The sequence below is a fragment of the Medicago truncatula genome, chromosome 6, assembly GCF_003473485.1.
Source record: "Medicago truncatula cultivar Jemalong A17 chromosome 6, MtrunA17r5.0-ANR, whole genome shotgun sequence".
NCBI lineage: Eukaryota > Viridiplantae > Streptophyta > Magnoliopsida > Fabales > Fabaceae > Medicago > Medicago truncatula.
In genome coordinates, this window is record NC_053047.1 from 40,851,436 (window position 1) to 40,874,433 (window position 22,998).

The window sequence follows — 22,998 nt, forward strand, 5'->3', positions numbered from 1 at the left end:
ATTGTTCAAAGCTTCAACCAATATCCAAAAAACTGTAAGTTGTTGAATTTCAATATCTGGATTTCACAATCAAACTCTTAGACAAATTCAATTGTCTCCTTTATCTCATCAATGTTATTTTCAAAGTACTGACATTTCCATTATCACTATGTAACAACAAGATGAAAATACAACCAAACACAAATTATCAATTATAGTCCAAAATGAAAATCAGACTAACAAATTGAACCAAAAGCATACTTTCAATATTTAAATTCAATTATAGAAAAATACCACATTCATTTCATAAAGATAATTGAGCATAAAAATACCACATCCATGAAACACCAAAACCACTTTTTTTTCTTTCAAAACTAACACAATTAACTTATTGAATTAACAGCAATTAAGCATTCTGTTTCAGTTTCAAGACAAACAAAAAGAAATAAAGTTCAAACTCATTTCATGAAAATACCACATTCATAAAGATAATTGGCTAGACCATGACATTCAAAAAGTACTTTTTTTGCTAAATTAACACAAATACCTTAGTGAATTAACTAGAATTGAGCATTCAGTTTCAATTTTAATCAAATTGTGGAACAAGAATGCACTAAAGAGACTCAAGTGATTCCGAAGTTCAATTAATCAATTTCAATATTCAACATAGTAAAGTGAAATAAACACAATTAACTCTTAGAAATGGAACCCCAAAAAAAAAAATCATACTTTCAAAATTCAAACTCAATTAATGAAATTATCACATTCACTTCATAAAGATAATTAAGTTAAATCAGTGAAGAATTAACTAGAATTGAGCATTCTGTTACAATTTCAAGCACAGTGTAACATACTTTCAAAATTCAAACTCAATTATGGAAAAATATCACATTCATTTCACATAGATAATTGGCTGAAGCCATGAAACCCAAAAATCACTTTTTTCCAAAATTAACACAAATAACTAATTGAATTAACTTCAATTGGCCATTGAACTTCAATTTCAAACACAGTGTAACAAGAATGAATTAATAAGATGAAATTTCAACCAAGCTTAATAAAAATTCATGTTTTGTAACATAATCTATTACCTTAGTCCAAACTTCAATTAACAAAAAATCAATTTTCATAAACTTAGTACATTAAAATAAACAAAATTAACTCAAAGAATTGCCACATAAAAAAATAAAAAATAAAAACACACTTCATGGTATGAAACAAAACATATACCTCGGAAGCTTTAAAAGGGATCAAAGAAAGAAGAAAAACAACGCAAATGAAGATTGGTTTTTGAAGTTGAGTGTAAAAATGTAATCTTTTTGGTGAAAGTGGAAATGGGTTGTGAAGAAGGAGGGAAATGAATGGAGCAGCGTGTAATTCGTCTAATAGCTCAACCACGGTGGGCATAGGGAAGCTGTCCTGGATCGTTACAACCAACTCCTCGAATTGCTCACTTCTGCCAACAAAGTCGGTTTCATAGTTCACTACAATTATAACACTAATGCATAAATTGTCAATATATGTACCGGTTTTTCCATCGGCTGCTAGTCTTCTGGATTTCTTATCAGCAGTAGGAGAATTTCAACAAATTCTCCAAAAGAATGCCTTCCAAATTTCTTCTATATATCAGCCAACAGTAAGCAAACACAACATTTTTAGTTCCATAATGTATTGCCATCCTTTGATACTATTTTTCTGGAAAAACAACTGCTATCATATCTTATTCACTAAGAAAAAACAATTAACAAAGTCTCCAAATTTCAATCATCCATATTGCTAAATCAATATAACAAAGAATAAGTTTTCAATCCAATTATCCAAGTTCAATATAAATATGTCATAGCATCTGATGTACTAGTTGCTTTCAAAATTAAAAAAGAACCTGATACTCAACCCAATTGTGTCATTTAAAAAATAGAGCAGAAATTGTATCAGTCTTAGGTGAACATTACAACTAAAACAGGTAAAAAAACAAAATGATTATATTGTTAACAAGATTCTTTTGAAATAGCTTTAGTCTTAGAGATGTAAATCATGTCGATGCCTCTCCTCTTGTCCATTTTTTTTAGACTCTTCATGATGACCTTCTTGTAATCCATGTGTTTTTTCTTCTCTGTGAAGTGGTTATGAGAATAAAAGATGTCATTTTTTAAACATTTATCCTTGGAATTACAATAAAGAATGATCAAGTTAAAGTAAGGTAGATATTCCATTAATGATAAATTGCAAGTTCCGTGAGCATTCTTTCATACCTTATGTGCTACGCTATCACTATTCTTCAATTTCCAAAATCTTGCACTTCTGAGCCAAGGAATTTTCGTGATTCATCATTGTTAAGTTGAACTTTTGTAGGTCTTGTTTACATACCCAACTATACCCGCAGCTCTTCACCTTCGTACCCACATCCCTAATAATTTCAACACAGGTAGGGACAAAAACAAGATGATCATCGGGCGACTGAAATTAAAACCTTTACTCGAGCCTTCTGTTTCTTCAGTAGAATTAGATATGCTGTTTGTCTCAGATGCAATTGCAACCTCTTCAACATGTGCTGCGACAGGTGTTTGTTCTTCTTGCACTTCTTCAGTTACATCTACTAATAGAGGATCCAAAGTTAAAGAAAACTATAACGATGTCTTTCAATTGCTTTGGTTGCATAAAATTGATTGATGCAGACCGTGTAGAAAATGAAATGGGTACTAGATCATGCAATATGTGGTTTATACATAACAAATTCAGAAAACATGCGATCAATTTCAATTGATTAACCAAAAGTCATTGAGCCAAGCAGGACTTGAAAATTAATAGAGCATAACCTTTATTCATGCTGCCCTCAGGAGATGAATCACCACTTTGTCCGGCCAAACTAGCATCAATCTCATTGTTATCTAGAACATCTTCAACATTGTCATCTACTTGAAACGGAAAGGAAATATTATTCGGAATATGACATACAATCAATAGTTCCATATGTAAATTATGAATGCGATAAATTAGCAGAAAAAGCGTGAGATAAAAAAAGAAAAACCTTCTGATTCTGTGATAACATGGCAAGGCTCAACTGCATCACTGTCTGTCTGTGTTGCAGCGGAATCATCTTCCTTTCCATTATCGATATGTGATTGTTGTTCATATTCGGCAACAATTTGATCAACTACATTTTCTGTTACACTTTCATCAGCCACTTCAACTGTAGAGGTTTGAGATTTATTTCTGTGGATGACATGAATGCAGATTTCAGTGATAAAGTGTTCCTTAAAATGTTGTCTATGGACTATGAGTCACAGACACCGGACACGGCACGGATACAACCTAGCTAACACAAATTTAAAACCCCCACCCCGTAAATCATAAAATCAGTCTAAAAAATAATAATATAAAGTTAACAAAATTCTTTTGAATTATCTTCAGTACCTCTGCTAGCGGTTGACAACAAAGATTGTTTTTCCGGTCGACTTGTTATCACTTGTTGACATTTAAAAATTATAAATCTTATGTAAGAATTCAACGATATGTCCAAACTCCTTGTTCTACCCAGGGACAAGATATCCAATATGATAACATTGCATTGTCTCATTTTTTAAAATTAGTATTGGTGTCAACATGTCAATATATTTGTGTCGAGTTATGTGTCCGTGTCAGTGTTTCATATAATTTACCCAAAAAAGAAAACTTATAAAAAATTCAAACTCAATTTATTTTTGAACAAGGAACTCAATTATTGAAATTAAAAAAAAAAAACTTACTTTAAAAATCCAAACGTGTTAGGTTGAAACTCTTCTTGACCTTCTTGTGATCCATCTGTTGTTTCTTCTTTCTTCGAAGTAGTTATGACTTGTGAGATGAATGATTCTTGTTCTGGTTGTGGTTGTGTCTCGCCTTCAATTGCCATAATCTTACACTTCTGAGCCAAGGAATTTTCATGATTCATCATTGTGAAGTTGAACTTTTGTAGGTCTTGTTTACATACCCAACGATACCCGCAACTTTTCACCTCAAAACCCACAACTTCACCCTGATAACATTTCGCACGGAGAGTTCCATAAACATCATAGGACTCTCGGGGGAAGTAGACTAGCCATAGGTGACTTGATTTGGTTGTAATAAGATCTCTTACGATAATCACTGGAAGCTTTCTACGGTTTCGCTTAGCACCCATTTTCATATAGATGGAGAGTGGAAAACAATGCATCATTGTTGTATCTTGAGGTGCCATGGAAATTAATACACAACTTACAAAGCCAATAATATTATTGTTATTGTCATTTATAACAGGAGATTCATCAATTGATATTGAAGCACCCACGCTCTGATTGTTGATCCAACTTGGTATTTCACTTCCTGGAGTTACAATTTGAAGCGCCGACAATTTGTTGGGTTGTTGGTTTGCCTGAATGAAATGTGCCATCCATGAAATTGTGATGCTACTGCAACGTTCCCTCTCAACCAATTTTGGACAGTTGAAAATGAACAATCCTATTAAAGCAGGACCGTGATTAGTCCGCCTATATCCCGAAAAATCCTGTGAACGAATCCACCAATCTTGTTCAGTAGTGGTAGGAAAAGGAAGTTGAGGCAAAGATTCCAACAACTTGCAATGCTGCAAATCTAAATATTCAAGTTTGGAAAGCTTCCTCAAGCTAGGTAGTGTCACAAAATAGTTTCCCGCTAAATATAATCTTTCTAGCGAATGTAAACCTTCAATTGCATCAGGAACTTGGTTTAGATGGCAAAAGCTAATATCAACTTGACGCAAACAATATAAGCTATGCAATGATGGCAAGCAATATGTGTTTCTCGTGGGAGTGGGCAAAATGATCCATTTGTGGAAACTTTCATTTATATCATGCTTCTTCTCGATCAAATTCCTTGAATTGTTAAACACTTTGGAACAGCCACACATATATAGATCTTCAAGAGAGCTAAGACAGAATATGCTGTTGGGTATGCTTACTAAATTTATGCAATAGTCCAAATTCAAGTAAACAAGCTTTCTTAGAAGTCCAATCGATGAATCCAACTCCACAAGTTTTTCACATCTTTCCAAATTTAACGACTCAAGATTCGGGAACTCTCCAAAATCTATTATCTTTTCTATTTTGGAGTCACTTAGATCCAATGCTTTCAAATTGGGAAAATACTGTGACATGAAAAGCAAACAAAAATAGAGACATTACTTTGATTATAACAGAATTGTTTTGAATTTGTTTATATCTCTAAGAATTTATAGTACCTTCTTGCTTTTCCATAGTTGTTTGAAGCTGCTATTCTTCAAGATCAATTCAACAAGTTCATTAGGGTGAAAACTTAATGGCAATTCCCAGAAAGGATAATGCTCCCAGTCAAAATACCTTAATTTGTTTGAAAGACAACTCAGTTTTCCATGAAAGCAAGGTCTTTTATAGGTTGTATAATTCCATGCCGAATTGTTGTAGATGATGAGCAATCTAAGATTACTCATTTTTGAAAAGTGTTCAACGTTCATATCAATCCCATCATCATTCAAAAATATGGCTTCAACATGCTCTTCCTAATGCATTACAAAAAATAAATTACTTTCAATATTTATAGTTTTTATAAAAATGGAAATGTGTTTTTTAATTTCTAAACAGTTACTTTACCATATTCTCCATCATAACGTTGTAGAGTTGTTTTTTGGACCAGATCCTGCTCCACTTTCTTTGCTCTTTGCTTGAATTTTCTTGCACAATTTTTCTGCCTAGCTCTTCCAACAAAGAATGCATTTTAATATTTGCATCCTCAATGCTTATAAGTGATTTATCAATGAGAACTCCTAATCCAATATCAGCATGAAATCCACAACAATTTAGAACGTTTTTAACATATTTCTCGGGCTGAGAGTTGAAAAAACAAGCAATATCAAGAAATATTTCTTTTTCCTTTTCATCTAACCCATCAAAACTTAAGTGCAGCACATCCATGACATCATTATGCGGACTTTCTCTCAATCTAGCCAATGCACTCTTCCATTCAGCCACACTATGACCAAACAAAAATGAGCCCAATACTTTAATTGCTAGTGGTAGACCTTTAGCATAATCTAGTATCTCATTTGCCAAATTTTGATAATCACTCATAATAATTTTCTCAACTTTGAAAGCTTTTCGACAAAATAACTCGTAAGAATCTGTACTATTCATAAGTGGAACTTTGTAAACTACATCCACTCCGTACTCTTTCAATATATGCTCATCTCTAGAAATGATAACGATTCTACTACCCGCACCTAACCATTCACGATGCACAGCTATTTTTTCCAATTGTTCAACTTGATCCACATTATCAAAAATCAGAAGGGCCTTTTCATGACGTAACCTACGTCGTATCAAATCAGTTGCACTGTAACGATTGCATATTTGATGGTGTTCTATGCCGACAGTTTGAAGTAGGATTTGCCTTTGTGCATCGAGGGGACCATCATATAATCTATAAATTTTGCTTACATCGTCTATAAAACAAGATGCACTAAATTGATGAGATATCTGGCCATATAAAGTCATAGCAAGGGTTGTCTTTCCTATTCCGCCCATTCCACAAATTCCAATAGCACAAACACCATCAACCGAGTCCAAAAGTAAATGATTTTGTAATACTTCTATCCGAGAATTTATCCCAACTAAATCTTTTGAAATGAATGAAGATTTACAATCCAATATATTCATTATATTTTGAACAATCTTTTTAATCTCTCCAGCTTGTGGCCTGAAAGTTCAGAAAGTTGTTCAATAACATTATATCATCACGTACAAAAACAAAAAAAAATAGTTTGAACTTCAAATATTTGTTCTAGAGGCAAAAAAAAGTACTCTGTTTTTTTCCTAGACTCATGTACAAAAAAAACAAAGAAAACCATAAATAACTTACTTATCACGTAGATCCCAACCAGAGATACTCCCCACTTGGTTTAAAGCTTCCCTCCATCTTGACACCTTATGAGGGTCTTGTTGGAATCTTTGTTCATGTTTGACAAAAGATTCACAATAAATCCCACTTTGCTTCCGCACCTCAGAAGGATCAATATCATAAAAAACAGGAAGAACGTGTTTTTCAGGTCCCTGAACACATTCACAGATCTTTTCTAATTCTTGCAGGCACCATGTTGAGGAAGCATAGTTCCTTGAAAAGACTGCGACGAAAACCTGAGATCCTTCGATTGCACGAAGGAGCTCAGGTCCTATGACTTCACCTTTTTTAAGATTTGTGTCATCCCTAAATGCATAAATACCTTTGGTTTCAAGTGCATCAAAAAGATAATCAGTGAAATTGTTGCGAGTGTCTTCACCTCTGAAGGTGACAAACACATCATAATAATTTCTTCTTGAAGAAGTCACAAGAGCTAAAGATGAGTTGCTACTGTTGGCCATTTGATTAAGCTAAATTTTTAGAGGATTGGATATGGCAACTATTATGAATGAACTTTACAGCTTCCCCATTTACATACCAAATACTGGTTGCTTCTTGACAGCTTCCAAGTGGGTAGTATGGTGTTTTAGTCCACAATGGAGGTTTGGAATTCACTGGTTGCTTCTTGACAGCTTTCCAGTGGGCCATATAGTCTTTTTTATATCTATTGTTTTATATCAATACATAAATAAAATAATAGAGTATTACTTTTCCCACCCTTTCAGATTCTCGCCGCCCTGTGTTTTTTTCACAAATGTCCTTGTGCAGTTTGGATTTTAAAATCCGGATCCGAACAATTCTTATGTGTAATCAGCCATCAGACTCTCTCACATTTCAGCAGTTTTGAGTTTTGCTTTTAAAAACAACAAAAAAACTAAGTAAAAAATGCTAAAAACCTGTAAAATAAAATCATAAAAATATAAAAATACCATCAAAAATGGAAAGAGTATTATTTTTTGGGGAAGTTTCAGAGCAATCCGATCAAGTAGCCCGAAAATCCGAACTGTTTTACCTTGAAAAAGGTTGTTTAGGGGGTTTCCAGATTATGTAATCTGGAAACATCATGTAACGCGCCCTATTTTTGAAGTTTCCGGATTACAAAATTCAGAAAAATTCGTAACTCCATTTTTCACCCTATAACAAAGGAAAACACCATTCCGGATTATGAAATCCGGAAACATCAAAGGCATTTTTGGAAAAAAAAAATGCAAAGCGCACGAGAATCCTATAGAGTGGGAAATGTAATACACTCTAAATAATACTCTTTCCGTTTTAGTTTAAGCGAGTCATTTGCTAATTTTACACATTAAAAAAAAATGTATAAGTAAAGAAAAGAGAAAAATAGTTTTAAGTTTTTTGTTAAGTATTACTGCATTCACTATTATCATATATGCAAAGTATTTTAAAGCCACTTTATCGCTCCCTTTAAGCTTCCACTTCTTAGATATACGCATAACTTATCGAGCATATTTTACAATATTCGAAATATTCAACTGTGCCAGCATACTATAAGCAAAGAGTGCCTATCTTCAAACAGATCAATGATTAATGATTATTATCATTTACATGATAAGTAACAAATGTCAAGAATTAATGAAACAAACAATTCAAACCTTAATGAAACATGTAATTGAAAAATGCATCAACTAATAATTTCAACACAAACAACAGAGAATTACACAAAATTCAGTCCTCATGTATCCTCAATACAGATACAGATCAGTAAAACGTGTCCGCGCCTAATCAACATTTGGTTATTATGAAGAAGCAGATTTCTGTTTCAAAATTGGTCTCACTCTGCCGCATACTTCTTCCTATGAAAATGCAACGATTACTTCTCTTGAAAACCTAGTAAGCTATGCTGGTATGGCTGTTTCTTTTTGAACTGTTTCTCCGAGAGTGAACCGAACAAAACGCCGCACTTTAATGTTCTCTCCAATAGCAGCTATACTTTGCCTCACCAAGTCTTTCACTACAACACTGTCATCCTTAATAAAAGGCTGCTCTAGAAGAGCAAGCTCTCCTAACCTCTTTGAGATTCTTCCCTCGACAATTTTCTCTCTAATGTTCTCGGGTTTTGAAGCAAGGTCTTCTCTTTGCATCTCAAGTTCTTTTTCCTTCGTCACAATAGTTTCGGGAATATCTTCAATAGATACAAACTGAACCTGTGGACAAGCAGCAACTTGCATTGCAAGATCATCAACCAACTCCTTGAATTTCTCACTTCTGCCAACAAAGTCCGTTTCACAGTTCACTTCAATTAGAACACCAATACGTGCATCGTGAATGTATGTACCGATTCTTCCTTCAGCTGCTAGTCTTCCGGATTTCTTATCAGCGGATGAGAGACCCTTTTTCCTGAGATATGCTTGCGCCTTTTCAAGATCGCCTTCCGTTTCAGCAAGAGCTTTCTTACAGTCCATCATCCCTGCACCAGTTTCTTCTCGTAGTTGCTTGACCAAAGAGGCCGAGACTACTACTTTGGATTTCCTACAACACAAAATTGAACAATTTAATATTATATTTGCGTCAAACACATCCATTTTTTTCTCAAATTTTGTGTGTACAGCTAGCACGTACACATGTTGTTACATTCAGTTGTTGCATTTTCTAAAATTACTACTGGTGTCGGCATTGTCATATTACTGTTGTGTCAAATGTCCATATTTGTGTCAGTGCTTTCATAGACTGACGTTCACAAATCATACAGTCACAGCTTAGGTTAAGTTTTGTCTATAGCAGGAATAACTCATAGGTAATATCTAGCAGAAATACAAATATGCAGGGAAGATTAGGGTTAAAATATTCAAGAAAACTTAGCACCATGATATAGTTTGTAGATTTCAAAACTGAGTCAGTTCTTCACATCATTTGTAAAAAGAGTAATATAAAACTTGAAGTGAATGAAAAAGAGTAGGAAAATGAGAAATCCAAGCCATTGCCTGAACGATTTAGCACACAGCTGAGCCAAGAAATATCTACTTTGGCATAATTATGCAAATTTCATAATTAAATAACTCAATAACAAGTAGAAATTCATTGAACTACACTTACTTTGGTTCAGTCTCCTTGGCTTCTGCGGCAGCAGGCTCCTCTGTCACTGGAGTAGTTACCGCTTTTGCTGAAGTTTGTGCGGCGACTTCAGCAGCAAAATCCTGGCTTTTCTTTTCCAAACCTTCTCCGAGGTTGAAACGCACAAACCTTGTAACTTTCATATTTTCTCCAATGGTTGCAATTGTCTGCTTAACCATATCCTTTACTGTCACTTTATCATTCTTGATGTAGGGCTGCTCAAGCAACGCTAAATCCTCAAGTCTTTTCCTTATCCGTCCTTCAACAATCCTTGATCTTATTTGCTCCGGTTTTGACGCAAGATCTTCTTTTTGCATTTCTATCTCCGTTTCTTTCTTCAGGAACTCCTCGGGAACGTCTTCAGTAACAACATACTCTACTTGGGGGCACGCAGCCACTTGCATGGCTATATCATCGACAAGCTCTTTGAAAATTTCACCTCGGGAGACAAAATCTGTCTCGCAGTTTACTTCTACTAAAACACCGATCCTGCTGTCATGGATGTAAGAACCTATCCTTCCTTCGGCAGTTGCTCTGGTTGCTTTCTTGTCTGCACTCGCTAAGCCTTTTTTTCTAAGGAGCTCTTGTGCTTTGATAATGTCACCTTCACTTTCAGAAAGAGCATTTTTGCAGTCCATCATTCCAGCTCCTGTTTCGTCCCGAAGTTGCTTCACAAGTGCTGGTGATATAGTTGCTGCAATCCAAAGGGCGGCGGAACAGACATTTAACAATTAGAAGTCTTAACTAAAAATTCAAAGATAGGTGAACAGACTAGAAAACCATGACCTTGTTTGGATAAACAACCTAATTAAAGCTTATAAGATAAGCGCTCATTATCAAAGTGCTTATGTATAAGCTATTTTTATAACAAAAGATAAAATACATTAAAAATGGAAGTATATTCATCTTTTCTTCTCTTTTACATGTAAAAACTGAAATACATGTATAAATTCAAATCTGTCCAACATATTTACTTCTATTTGATATAGAAAAATGAGAATTGAAATATGAAGCAAATAAGATGAAATGGAAACCTTTACTCGAGCCTTCATCTGAAGCAGATAAGTTGCTGTTTGTTTCAGATGCAATTGCAACCGCTTCATCTTCAACTTGTGCTGATACAGGTGTTTGTTCTTGCACCTCTTCAGTGGCAGGACTTTCAGGAGAGGGAACTTGATTGTTTTCTTCAGTTAAATCTGCGGATAGAGGATTCGAAGTTAAAATAGGATACTATAGGAAAAGAAAGGGTGCAATTGCTTCGGTTGCATAAAGTTGATTGGGATCATATAGGAAATGAAAGGGGTGTAATATCATGTAATATATGATTTAAATATAAAGTTCAAATAAGCAAAAAGCTCAAAACACTTTCTATCAATTTCAATTCAATAACCAAAATTCAATCAGGAAAGCAGAATTTGAAAAGGAATGAAGCATAACCTTTATTCAAGCTTTCCTCGGGGGATAAATCACCATTTTGTCCAGTCAAATTAGCATCAATCTCATTGTTCTCTGGAACAGCTGCAACGTTGTCATCTATTTGAAATGCAAAAGAAATATTATTTGTTAAGTTAATAAGAAAACCTTAAACATGCAACTTACTGCACAAAATATGTTTGATTTTAGTTGTAATTTCGGATAATGACATACGACCAATATTTCCATATGTAAATACAAATGAGATAGAAGGGCAGAAAGAGAAACAGATAGACAACAAAAACCTGGTGTTTCTTGAGGAGCTGGTGCACTTAACGTAATCTCTGATTCTGTAACAACAGGGCCAGGCTCAACTGCATCCCTATCTGCCTCGGTTGTAGCTACAAATTCTTCCTTTCCATTGTCAGTTTCTGATAGTTTTTCATCTTCCGCAACAATTTGATCAGCCACTTCAACCAGTGAGTCAGTTTCTATTAAACTTTCATCAGCCACTTCAACCGGTGAATCAGTTTCGACGTTGCTTGTTGCAATATCTGTCTGAATAGCTTCCTCGATAATTGAATTTACAGCATCTAAATCTTCTTCTGAAGCCAGACTTTCAGCAATCGCCTCTGTTTCCTTCTCAGCGGCACCATTTATAATACTTCCTTCTTGGTTGCCTTCAGCGTCCACAACAGTTGTCGAGGAATCGACCAGTGAATCTTCCACAATTTCTGTAGTTGATGATTTAACTTCACTCTGAAGTTTCTCCCTCTGATCCAAAAATTTAGCAATATCCTTATTTCTACGAAAAGCCAATACAAAAGGGTTTGTTGCGACGTCATCACCCACTTGTGCATATGCTATGTCCAATTCTGCAGCAGCTCCTTCCTTCTTCATAGTCAACGTCGCTTGTCCTCTTGTGATACGCAAAACTCGTACGCTAACTTCTCGACCAATCTCCAAAGAAGATTTTCCCATTATCTTCCCAAATCCACCGTCATCTTCCTCAGCTAATGGTAGAAATCCTTCCTCTCCTTCAGGAAGTGATATAAAAGTACCACTCCTCGTCATATTCTTCACCGTACCCTGCAACTCCTGACCTACAACAAATTTCGTTTTTTTCATATCTTTCCTTGGACCCGATTTCGAAGAATCCCTCCTCCCATAGCCGGATTTCTCATCATTGTTCGGTGCATTACGTTTACCAGTATCAGTGTTTTCACGCATAGATAGAGATATACGCTTAGTTTCAGCGTTCACTTCAATCACCTTCACCGTAACTTCTTGTCCTAGAGACACAACACTTGAGACATCCTTTACAAAGCTATCACTCAACATTGAAATATGAACAAGTCCGTCCGTGAAAGCTCCGAAATCAACAAACGCACCAAACGGTTGGATAGATTTTACTTTCCCCGTAAAAGCTGCCCCGGGAACCAAATCCTCATTCTTTACAGGAGGCATTTCGCTTTTCCTTGCACGTCTTGAACGTTTGGCTTTCGCAGAACCGGTATTGGCATCGGACTTAGGAGATGAGTCTCCACTTGTTCCAACTTCATTTGAAGGAGATTCACCAGAAACTTCATCGGCAACAGGTGAATCTTGTACCTCCACGGATACTTCCGTTTCTGTGGCTGATATGAAAGTTCGAGATTTTTTCCGGTAAGAGTATATTCGCTTGTTCTGAGGAAAAACTCCATTGACGACAAATGAAGGAAAGAGAAATCTCCGAGTTGATGACCCGTGTCTTAAAGAACTCCTTGAAAAGTTGAGTCTAGTTAACGAGTTATTCTTTCTTGTCAAATAGGCAACTCCAGGAATAACCGAAGAATTTCCGACAGAGCATGATATTATGGGATTCATGTTGGATTTGAATTATGAAACTTTCTTATTTTTCAGGATCAGTTCATCCTGTGTCACCTTCAGAAACATATGAAGAATATCAATAAGTATTGCATAAATACACAAATCACATTACATTACATCAAGCATAATCACATCTTCTACAAATTATGAGTGAATATGCACAATGACTACATTGTAGAGAAATGACTACTAGAAAACTACTCCTACTGAATTTTACTGCAACAAAGATCGTCAATAAATTATTCCACGTGAAAAATTCTAGGACCCTATGGTATTCAAGAACTTCCACTTAAGTGTACCAAGGGAATTTAAATTCATGAATGCTGATTTCAATGATAAAGTGCTCCTTAAAATGTTGTTATCTATGAAGCAACAACACAGACAATAGACTCGGCATGGACACTAACATGTCGAAACCACTAATAATTTGAAAAATTGATATAATTCAATGTAATTATATGTGTTGGTGTCAGACACCAACGCGTGTCCAACACCAGGACATGCCTAATCCAAGAAGTATTTGTGCTTCATATGTTGTTATTCACTCCCAAAACATTATCGGTTACTACTTATCAATTCATTCATACATGGTGTATTAAAATTGTTCAAAGCTTCAATCAATATCAAAAAAACTTGAAGTTGTTGAATTTCAATATCTGGATTTCACAATCAAAACTCTCAAGACAAATTCAATTGTCTCCTTTATGAAAATAACACATTCATAAAAATAATTGGCTAGGTCATGACATTCAAAAAAAGCACTTTTTTTGCTAAATTAACACAAATAGCTTAGTGAATTAACTAGAATTGGGCATTCAGTTTCAATTTTAATCAAATTGTGGAACAACAATGCACTAAAGCGACTCAAGTGATTCCAAAGTTCAATTAATCAATTTCAATCTTCAACATAGTAAAGTCAAATAAACACAATTAACTCTAAGAAATGGAACCAAAAAAAATTTATCATACTTCCAATATTCAAACTCAATTCATGAAAATATCACATTCATTTCATCAAGACAATTGGCTAAGCCATAAAACCCCAAAAGCACTTTTTTTTAAAAATTAACACAATTAAGTTAAATTAGTGAAGAATTAACTAGAATTGAGCATTATGTTACAATTTCAAGCACAGTATACATACTTTCAAAATTCAAACTCAATTATGGAAAAATATCACATTCATTTCAAAATTAACTTATTGAACTAACTCCAATTGGCCATTCAACTTCAATTTCAAACACAGTGTAACAAGAATGCATTAAGGAGTTAAAATTTCAACCAAGCTTAATAAAAATTCATGCTTTGTAACATAATCTATTACCATAGTCCAAATTTCAATTAACAAAACTTCAATTTTCAACTTAATAAAGTAAAATTAACTCAAAGAATTTCCACATAAAAACAAAAAAGAAAAAAAAACTTCATCGTATGAAACAAAACATATACCTCGGAAGCTTCAAAAGGGTAGAAAGAAAGAAGAAAAAGAATGAAAATGAAGATTGGATTTTGAAGTTTTGAGTGTAAAAATGTAATCTTTTTGGTGAAAGTGGAAATGGGTTGTGATGATAGAAGGAGGGAAATGAATGGAGTGGCTTTAAATCCTTATCTTCAATGTTTTCACAGTTTTCTTTGTTTTTTGTTTTTCTGATAAACCGAACCTAACTCCGAAGCTGAGGTTTGGGTTGAGTCTTGTTATAGAGCCCATGTTGTTGGGCTTTAAAAGCCTAATCATCCATCATCTCTTTTAACAAAAATTAGAATGTTGCTTAATAAACATCTCAATTTTGCTTTTGATCGGCTGTTTTTCCGTGTAAAATTTGATCGGTCGTAACTTTTGACCATCTCTTTTTAATCAAGTGAGCAATTTTGAGATGTCTATTGAACAACTAAAATTATGTATTGTAAATTTCATATTTACGATATACGTTTTTTGAATGTTAGTGCATAGAAAACATTGAGTTTAAATTAAGTGGTTGAACTTAAATCGTTGATGAACTTCAATGAAGGTAAATCATTTGTTAGAATTCAAGTTTAAATTATGTCTAAAACAATGCTCTAGATTATTATAGCTCATTTTTCCTGAGAATGGAGAAATTAAATGGTTAAGACAAAAACGGAAAAGAAAAAAAAACAAACATGTAGGTTTCGACAAATCTAAAATATTAAAGAAATAATATGGGGGTGGTGGTGATATTTTCTTGTTATTGTTGTTGTCAAAATAGCCTAGTGGAGATAATAACACATATTAAGTGTGAGAAATGGAGAATCATAGGTTCGAACTTGTGTTTCAATACATCAAATATTTATATAGTTCGGTGGTTATTCTTGAAAGTGTAAAGATATATTTTGTGTCAAAAAAGAAAAGTGTAAAGACATATTTAAAAGGTGCGGATGTATCTTTAATAATCGTGTAGCCTTTTTTTAAAAGAAAGAAAGAACGTTCAGTTTAGACCTTGAATACAAGGATTGACCAAGATTTAATTTGGGGAGAAATTATCAAACATATTTAGGAGAATCTGAGTTTGATCCCGATAGAATAATTTTTTACTAGTTTTACTTACCTTCTGAACGAATTTTAAATCACCATGACCTCTTGGAACCACGGGATTAACAAGAAAAAATTATAACCAAACAATTATAGTAAAAAATAATCAATTATAAAACTAAATTTATTTTATTTCACTGATCGAGAGATGTAGTTAGCTCCAAATAATTTAAGAGACCAATCAAAATTATTAAGTCAAAAACATTAGAAAATAGCAGCAACAAAAAAATAATACCAACACGTGCATAAAACAATTGAATAATTTTTTTTTCAATATTTAAATTTGACGTCTATTTATATTCACACTAGTTAGGCAAGTACAGAAAGTGAAAGAAATCATAAACAACTTAAAGAAAAATAATACGTGGTGTGAGCCCAGCAGCTACAACACAGTAACACATTATATCATGAAACATACACATTGTTAATTTATATCTTCAAATTTCAATAAGAGAAATGATATTTGAACATCCATTTTGTGACAACTTTTGTTACAACTTTCTCTTTCATACTCACATCATTTTTTACTTTATCTCTCTATTGCTTTGATTTTCGTGCAATACCTATTTTTTCTTTGCAAATTTTAGTTGTCCCTATAAGTTGTCAATTAAAGGTTGTTCAAATAACACTCCTCATCTTCAAATTTCAATAATAGGATCATTCAACAAGAATAAAAAACGTGGGAAAAATATGAATTACTTCTATAATTAAGAAGACACGTTATGTTCAAATGTACATTTTACTATTTTTAACTATTTATGAATCTATCTAGTATTGTAGTAATGGATGCTACCAAACTTATCTTAGCCAAACTAGTGTTATTTTGGAATATGTTCATGTATGTATACATGAAAGTTTACACATTGACATATACATAAACTAAATTTAATTAATTAACAATCTTGGGCTCTTTACCTTGCTCTATTTTTTTCCATAAGTTCCTTTTATTAGAAACAATAATGTTTGAGATGTATATATATTAAATATAAATACTTCTTATAATCGAGATTCAAATTTTAATTTGACACATTTTAAAAGTCTAGCTCGTTCTATTAGACCCAACCTTATTGATACTTTACCTTATTCTTTAATTGTTAATGTATGGTCAAGTTCTACTAGTAGACATTGATTATTTATATGTAATTAGGATAATTGATAGCGAATAAGTGGAAAATACTCATACAGATTGGACAAAAAAAGTTTTTTATTGATTTTTTTATACTTCCTTAAAAAAAAAATTGTAGGGACTAATAGTTATGATAAAGGGTGTTCACATGTTTAGTTTAACGGGGAATGATTGTTAGGTAAATAGTTATTTGATCCGATGCGGTTCTATTTGATTTGGATTGTCTCTTTCAAATTATTTGATGTGATTAAATGTAGTGAGGAATTGATAAATTTGTTGGATTTGCTTGGATGCATACTTAAATATTTATATAACACAAACATTTTACAAGTGATTGTGCAAAATAATGTGCAAGTATACATCATAATAATAAGTAATAAAGAGTAGGCAACATTAAGAGGGAAATGACATCGCATCTTGAGAGGTCACAAAATCACCTTACATCGCTATGAGAATTGATGCTCCTCCGACGAAGTTTCTCTTGCATTTTCCCTGAAAATTCTCTGGAATCCTTCGATTTTAGCTCACTCAACTCGCCCGTCAAATGTGTTATGGATCAGAATCCTTACTCTTTATCCTTCATGGTTATTAATCACCAAAACCTACAAAATATGAAGGAAATATGTAAAAGAAACTTAATTGACCCAACACTATAAATATTAGATATTTACAATTAATTGGGGATTTTTAACTAGATTACTTGTAAAGCAAGTTAATAAGTGATATGTAAATTATCAAGAATTTGACACTTGTCACTTTATACAAGATATGGGATCTTGGATTGAAGGAGTTTGGGTACTGAAATTAACATGATTGAGACATTTATTTACCTAAGAGGAGAAAATATTCTCTAATTTGTAGAATCTAATTCATATAACTCTAAGCCAAGAAGGGAGGGATGGTTGGAAGAGGGAACTAGATAAGATAATTACATTTATTATGAGACCTCAATATACGCCAATATGTGAAAAACGTCTTCTAAGTCCTTTGAGTTTAGATATGTGTCGAATTTTGAGGGGTATATTGGATAGTTATGCTACTTCAAATATCATAGTCTTTTCCTGGAAAGTGCTTCTCCATCATGTGCCTACCATGTTGAATCTTTTTAGAAGGGGTTTTCTACAAGAGGCTTTGGTCTGAACTTGTAGGTTGTGTCTAGGGAAAAAAGAGTTTGAAGATCACTTAGTTTGTAAATGTGGTTTTGTGAGGGTGATTTGGTATGAAATTTTCATTTGAGCTATGTTATTTATACAACCAATACAACAACTCATAATTTTGTGAGTAGTGCGGAAATCGAAATTGGGCAAAATATATTAAAAAATAGCAATTAAGTTGTTGGTTGTTCACATATCATTCCTCTTTTCATATAGGGTGTGGCGTTCATGATTTTTCATGTGAAATTAATTGTGTTATGGAGTGCTTTACTGCAGTATACAAGAAAAATAAAGGAAGGAAATGGTTTATATTTGTTAACAATATAGATACAAAATAGAGAAAGAGAGAACGATAACAATAAAGACGGCTAGGGTTTCGTAGAATAACAATAGCTCAACATTACAAAGGGTTATGGGAGAATATATAATAAAACCTAATGAACTTTAACTTACTAATATAAAGACGCAATAACTTAAGCTCAATACTTTATTATCTAACGTCAACCCTCAAACTCACAATGAGTCAACAAGAATAAGCATTACGAATTTTTCAATCAAAATACGAAAAACATACTAAATAATATAAAGTTCTAACACTACCCCTCAAGTTGAAGCTTACTAAGCTTTAAGTTTGTTACAAATTAATCCAGAAAATAAACCAAATTAGCTCGTAGCACAACCAATGAAGAGCGGCAAGAACCATCAAGCAAAAGAACCATTTCAAACTAAACCAAACAAGAATCGGTAAGGAGAAGCAACCATAGAGAAGAACCAAGAGAGAGAGAGAGAGAGAGAGAGAGAGAGAGAGAGAACCAATGAATCATCAAGTCGAACCAGACCTTTGATATCACTCAGTAACTCGAACCAGACCTTTGATATCACTTGTTGGGTAGTATGTGGAAGCCGAGAGCAACGACGTCTATCCAATGCTCCATGACCACAAGAGAGGAAAACATCACATCTCTACCTAAAACTTAAGACATTTGGTATATGAGTCACATCTCTTATATATCTATCATTTTAATTACCTATTCATAGGCTATGTAAAATTTAACCAATTACACTTGAAATTCAACATATACCCTCTTAAATCCAAATCCAATTCCAATATACATAGATTAGTTCGGTTGAATCAAACCTAAAGTTCAGTGTAAAAATACACGTTTAGGAGTTCTCAAATGGAGTCTTCATCAATTTCCTCATTGTTCCAGTGTTAGAGCATCTTCCTCAAAACAATCTTTCTAACATGTTCTTTTGATGTCGGTAGTGTACCCCTTGTACTTTTTCTAATTTGCTAGTACTTCTTCCATTGTGGCATTTTAATAAACTCTTGTTTTACTTTTGAAAAATAATCAACATCGTCATTTGGTAGACGTTTCAATGAATTATATTAGTTTAGTGACTATATTGATCCTTATTTACTTTTGTAAAGGACTAAGAAAAATTTCTTTAAGACAAATAAGGAATATGTAATATTTTGTAAGAAACCAAAATAATACTTGACTCTAAAAAAAAATAAAAAAATATTAACTGATTCCTAGTTTCGATCTTTCTTTCTTTTTTTTTTTTAAATTGAGGATTTTTGAATCATTTCGTGATTGAACAACTTCTTTATAGAAATGATGATTGAAATCCGACGTACACATGTACAGACTTGGATGCATAACTCTGCTACTGCAATCCAATAAAGATACTTAACCTTGGGTGGTGTAATATATATTTCTGCATATGCATAAGACCAAGTTATGAAAATTAATTTGATTCAGGGTCTATGATCTTGAAAGAATTTTGGAAGATTCTCTTTGCTGAATTTTCCATCTCAAAATGTTTGTGACAGATCGAAGGATTTGAATTCTCTGTCATGAATCAAATAAAATAATCCTATAGATCATAGAAGCACTTAAATATTGTTTATTGAAGACTAACGGGTTGATTTGGTTTACGTTTGGGGAGAAAAAATTGGAACCAACCAAGCAAGCATTTTCTTAATGGGGAGATCAACTGCATAAATCAACTTATTTGATGGATTAATAGTGTTTTATCTCTCTAATATATAAGTCATTTTTAGATTATCCTATAAAAAAAATTGTTTAGATTTCGTCCTTGTAATTTGAAGATTATTTATTTTGAACTTTCATCACATCAAATTGTGTAATAAAATATTTTAAAAGTTAATAAAATATAATTTTCAATATAAGACTTCCGGCTTTTTAGATTCTTCAACAAATTTTCAAAAACCATCTCTAATGAAAGAATCTTCACTTCATAAGACATGGTACCTCATAGGTACCTCATTGGAGAGAAATACAAAATGATACTTATAGAGTAGAGATGTTACAATAAGAACTCGCTCTTTTTGTGGGTCTCACAATAATTTTATGTTAAAATATTAAAATATAATGAATAAAAGTTAGTGATAGACGATATAAAGTTATTGGTAAGATCTATTTAGTCATTTTTTTAGAGATGTTAAGCTTAGGTTGGAGTGATTGACTGTTTATTAGGTATTATTATTTTTTTTTTAAAAAAATTAGTGATGTGTACAAATTTGACGTATTTAGGTACCAAAAAAAATGAGTGTATGTGAATCCTCTAAGAATACTTGTGAGAAAAACCCTTATTAAATTAATATGAATTGAATCTTCAAGTTTCTCTCATATCATTAATTATTTAGTCATAACCATAGTGAAAGTTAATTAGACTCAACCAACATAGTGCGACATAGATAGTAAATACTTGAATCATTTAACTATTTTCTTTTTTATTTGACTCATATCTATTGTGTATGAAAAAATATTTGTTAGGAGAGATCAACCTCTTGTATAGATCAATTCCGCACTTTCGCGTGGAAGTTACATTTAGCTCTTTGAAAAAAATAGGCTCAAGTTCCCGTGTGAGTGATACATCTGACAGAATAAAATTTTGGAAATCTGATATACTAAGATAATGTTGTGGCTGATATATCTTGATATGAAACTTAGGCTTCACTAAATACATACAACATTTTCAATGTAAATCATTTTCCTTTTCTAATCCTTTGGTATGCAACATGCATGTTTGAGTTTGCATGTGCCCACACAAATGTATATAGTAGGTAATACCATATATTCCCTACATCTTTCTCCACTTCTTTTTGTCAACGTTTTCTTATTTCTATATTTTACAACATGCATAAAGATGCACAAACAATCTCTATGTATCTCTGTCCATAATAATACACTAAAATCAAATCGGATCAACATAATCCCTTGTTTTAATCCTTACTTTGCATCTAATCATCATTATCGTTATCTGAGATTTGGTATATCATGATTTCTTTCTCTTTTTCTAATTATCTCTTTATAAATATTAAACCGATCGTTAACATTAACAACTAGTGGTTCAACGACATTTTGCAAAGAGTATTGCTATATATCTAAAAAGAATTTAGCACGATGTGGTCACGAAAAGCAAGTTAGCCAATTAAAATAATGTCTGGCCAAAAATCACGGTTTACTGATCTTATCTTTTATTTTTTATGATCCAAAAGTGAACTAAATTGAAAATCTAAGGGACACAAATATGACAAATCGTTCGTAAACCCATCACGATTTAGCCTCTCGCTGTAACTAGCATTTCCGTTTTGCAAATTGTCTCTAAATTGGTCACAATTTGCACGGCTTATTTTATTTTTTTATTCTAATTTAAATAATCTAATCACTAAATAAAATAAAAAAATAGTAGTAGGGTTTATATTGCCACTAGTCAGCACCCTAGTGATCGTGACTATCTTCATTTTCCACAAGAGTAAAAAAAGATGAAACACATTGACAAAATTAGAATTATGAAATAAATCATAAATACAAAAGGAATTCAAAGAGCTTGAATAGATGTGAAGTCAAAATCTTTTAGAGGAAGAGGAATGACTCTATTTTTGTAAACAATCAATAGCCCTAAGGTAGGAGATCTAGTTGGAAAAAGTTAATGTAATGTCCTGAAAGTTGATTTCTAGCTAGGGCATAAGTTCATACAGTGAGGGTACAATTACTCTCATACTTATATATTTATTGGTAGGGTGGACATTGTTCAGTTCGGAATGAAAACTGAACCGAACTAAACTGAATTATTTGTTAAATTTAAAATAACTGAATTGAACTGTTTGCATTTTGAACTGAACTGTTTCAAATCGAATTAAACTGTTCCGAACTGAACCGAACTGTTATTATTGGTATAGTTGAAAAAAATAAAAATAAAAACATACGAAATCAAATTTTAGTTACCGAACTGAACTGAAATGTTCTGAACTGAACCGAACTATTTCGAATCAAACTGAATTGTTTTGAACCGAATTGTTCAATTTTTTTTTGGTTCAGTTCGTTTTTTTCAGTTTTTTTTTCCACCCTATTTATTGCTGCTCCAAGATGTTTCTAAGTAGAATATATTTTTGGCTATTTTTACTTTTCTAAATTACATTGCTATTAAAGTTTCTAAGATACAACTTAATCTTGATTAATATAGGTAGTTTAAGTGTCTCCATTTCCAAGTCACTAACTAATTAGCTCTAAGTGTGATTAGTTCTAAGTCGATGCAGAAATGGAGACTTAGAACTAAAATAATAATTAAGTAGTACCTTTTAGGTCAGCATTTCCATCAACCCAACCATAGTGTCCAAGAAAATCATTAGAAGAGAAGAGGAATAACAAAAAAGGTAAAGAAAGAAAAGTGAAAAAGAAAAAGAAATTAAGGAAAGAGGCAGATCCCTAAATAACGTAAAGTAACAAAATCATAATATTTTTCTTTTTAATCTTAACACCTTTGTATTATATTCTGTCGTCTAATTAAGCAACAAATGACATGCTTTTGTTGGGGTTTGTGGGGTCCATTGTAATTTGCTAGGGTTCACATGTCTGGCCAACAAATTGGAGGCTATTCTT

General features: G+C 32.9%; 2 protein-coding genes across 4 annotated transcripts; both read right to left on the reverse strand.

Moving 5' to 3' along the window:
• Window positions 1-1,766: 1,766 nt before the first annotated feature.
• Window positions 1,767-7,513, reverse strand: LOC11440018 (disease resistance protein RUN1). Of its 2 annotated transcripts, none has more exons than XM_024786015.2 (8): window positions 6,865-7,513; window positions 5,601-6,702; window positions 5,213-5,509; window positions 3,726-5,119; window positions 3,008-3,192; window positions 2,796-2,891; window positions 2,232-2,572; window positions 1,767-2,092 (listed from the first exon to the last, which is right to left on the reverse strand). In XM_024786015.2, exons 1-7 carry the CDS (start codon window positions 7,362-7,364, stop codon window positions 2,367-2,369), a joined length of 3,780 nt encoding a protein of 1,259 aa, XP_024641783.2. In that variant the 5' UTR covers window positions 7,365-7,513; the 3' UTR covers window positions 1,767-2,092; window positions 2,232-2,366. The 2 variants fall into 2 exon arrangements, with proteins under 2 accessions (XP_024641783.2, XP_024641782.2); XM_024786014.2 differs by having other exon boundaries at window positions 2,232-2,575.
• A 914-nt stretch (window positions 7,514-8,427) lies between these two features.
• Window positions 8,428-14,872, reverse strand: LOC11427581 (polyprotein of EF-Ts, chloroplastic). 2 transcript variants are annotated; one of them, XM_039826718.1, is made up of 7 exons: window positions 14,707-14,872; window positions 12,121-13,311; window positions 11,694-12,057; window positions 11,413-11,508; window positions 11,010-11,171; window positions 9,958-10,669; window positions 8,428-9,393 (listed from the first exon to the last, which is right to left on the reverse strand). In XM_039826718.1, the coding sequence occupies exons 2-7, from the start codon at window positions 13,252-13,254 to the stop codon at window positions 8,760-8,762; spliced, it is 3,102 nt and encodes a 1,033-aa protein (XP_039682652.1). In that variant the 5' UTR covers window positions 13,255-13,311; window positions 14,707-14,872; the 3' UTR covers window positions 8,428-8,759. The 2 variants fall into 2 exon arrangements, with proteins under 2 accessions (XP_039682652.1, XP_003620654.1); XM_003620606.4 differs by having other exon boundaries at window positions 11,694-13,311.
• Window positions 14,873-22,998: the final 8,126 nt, after the last annotated feature.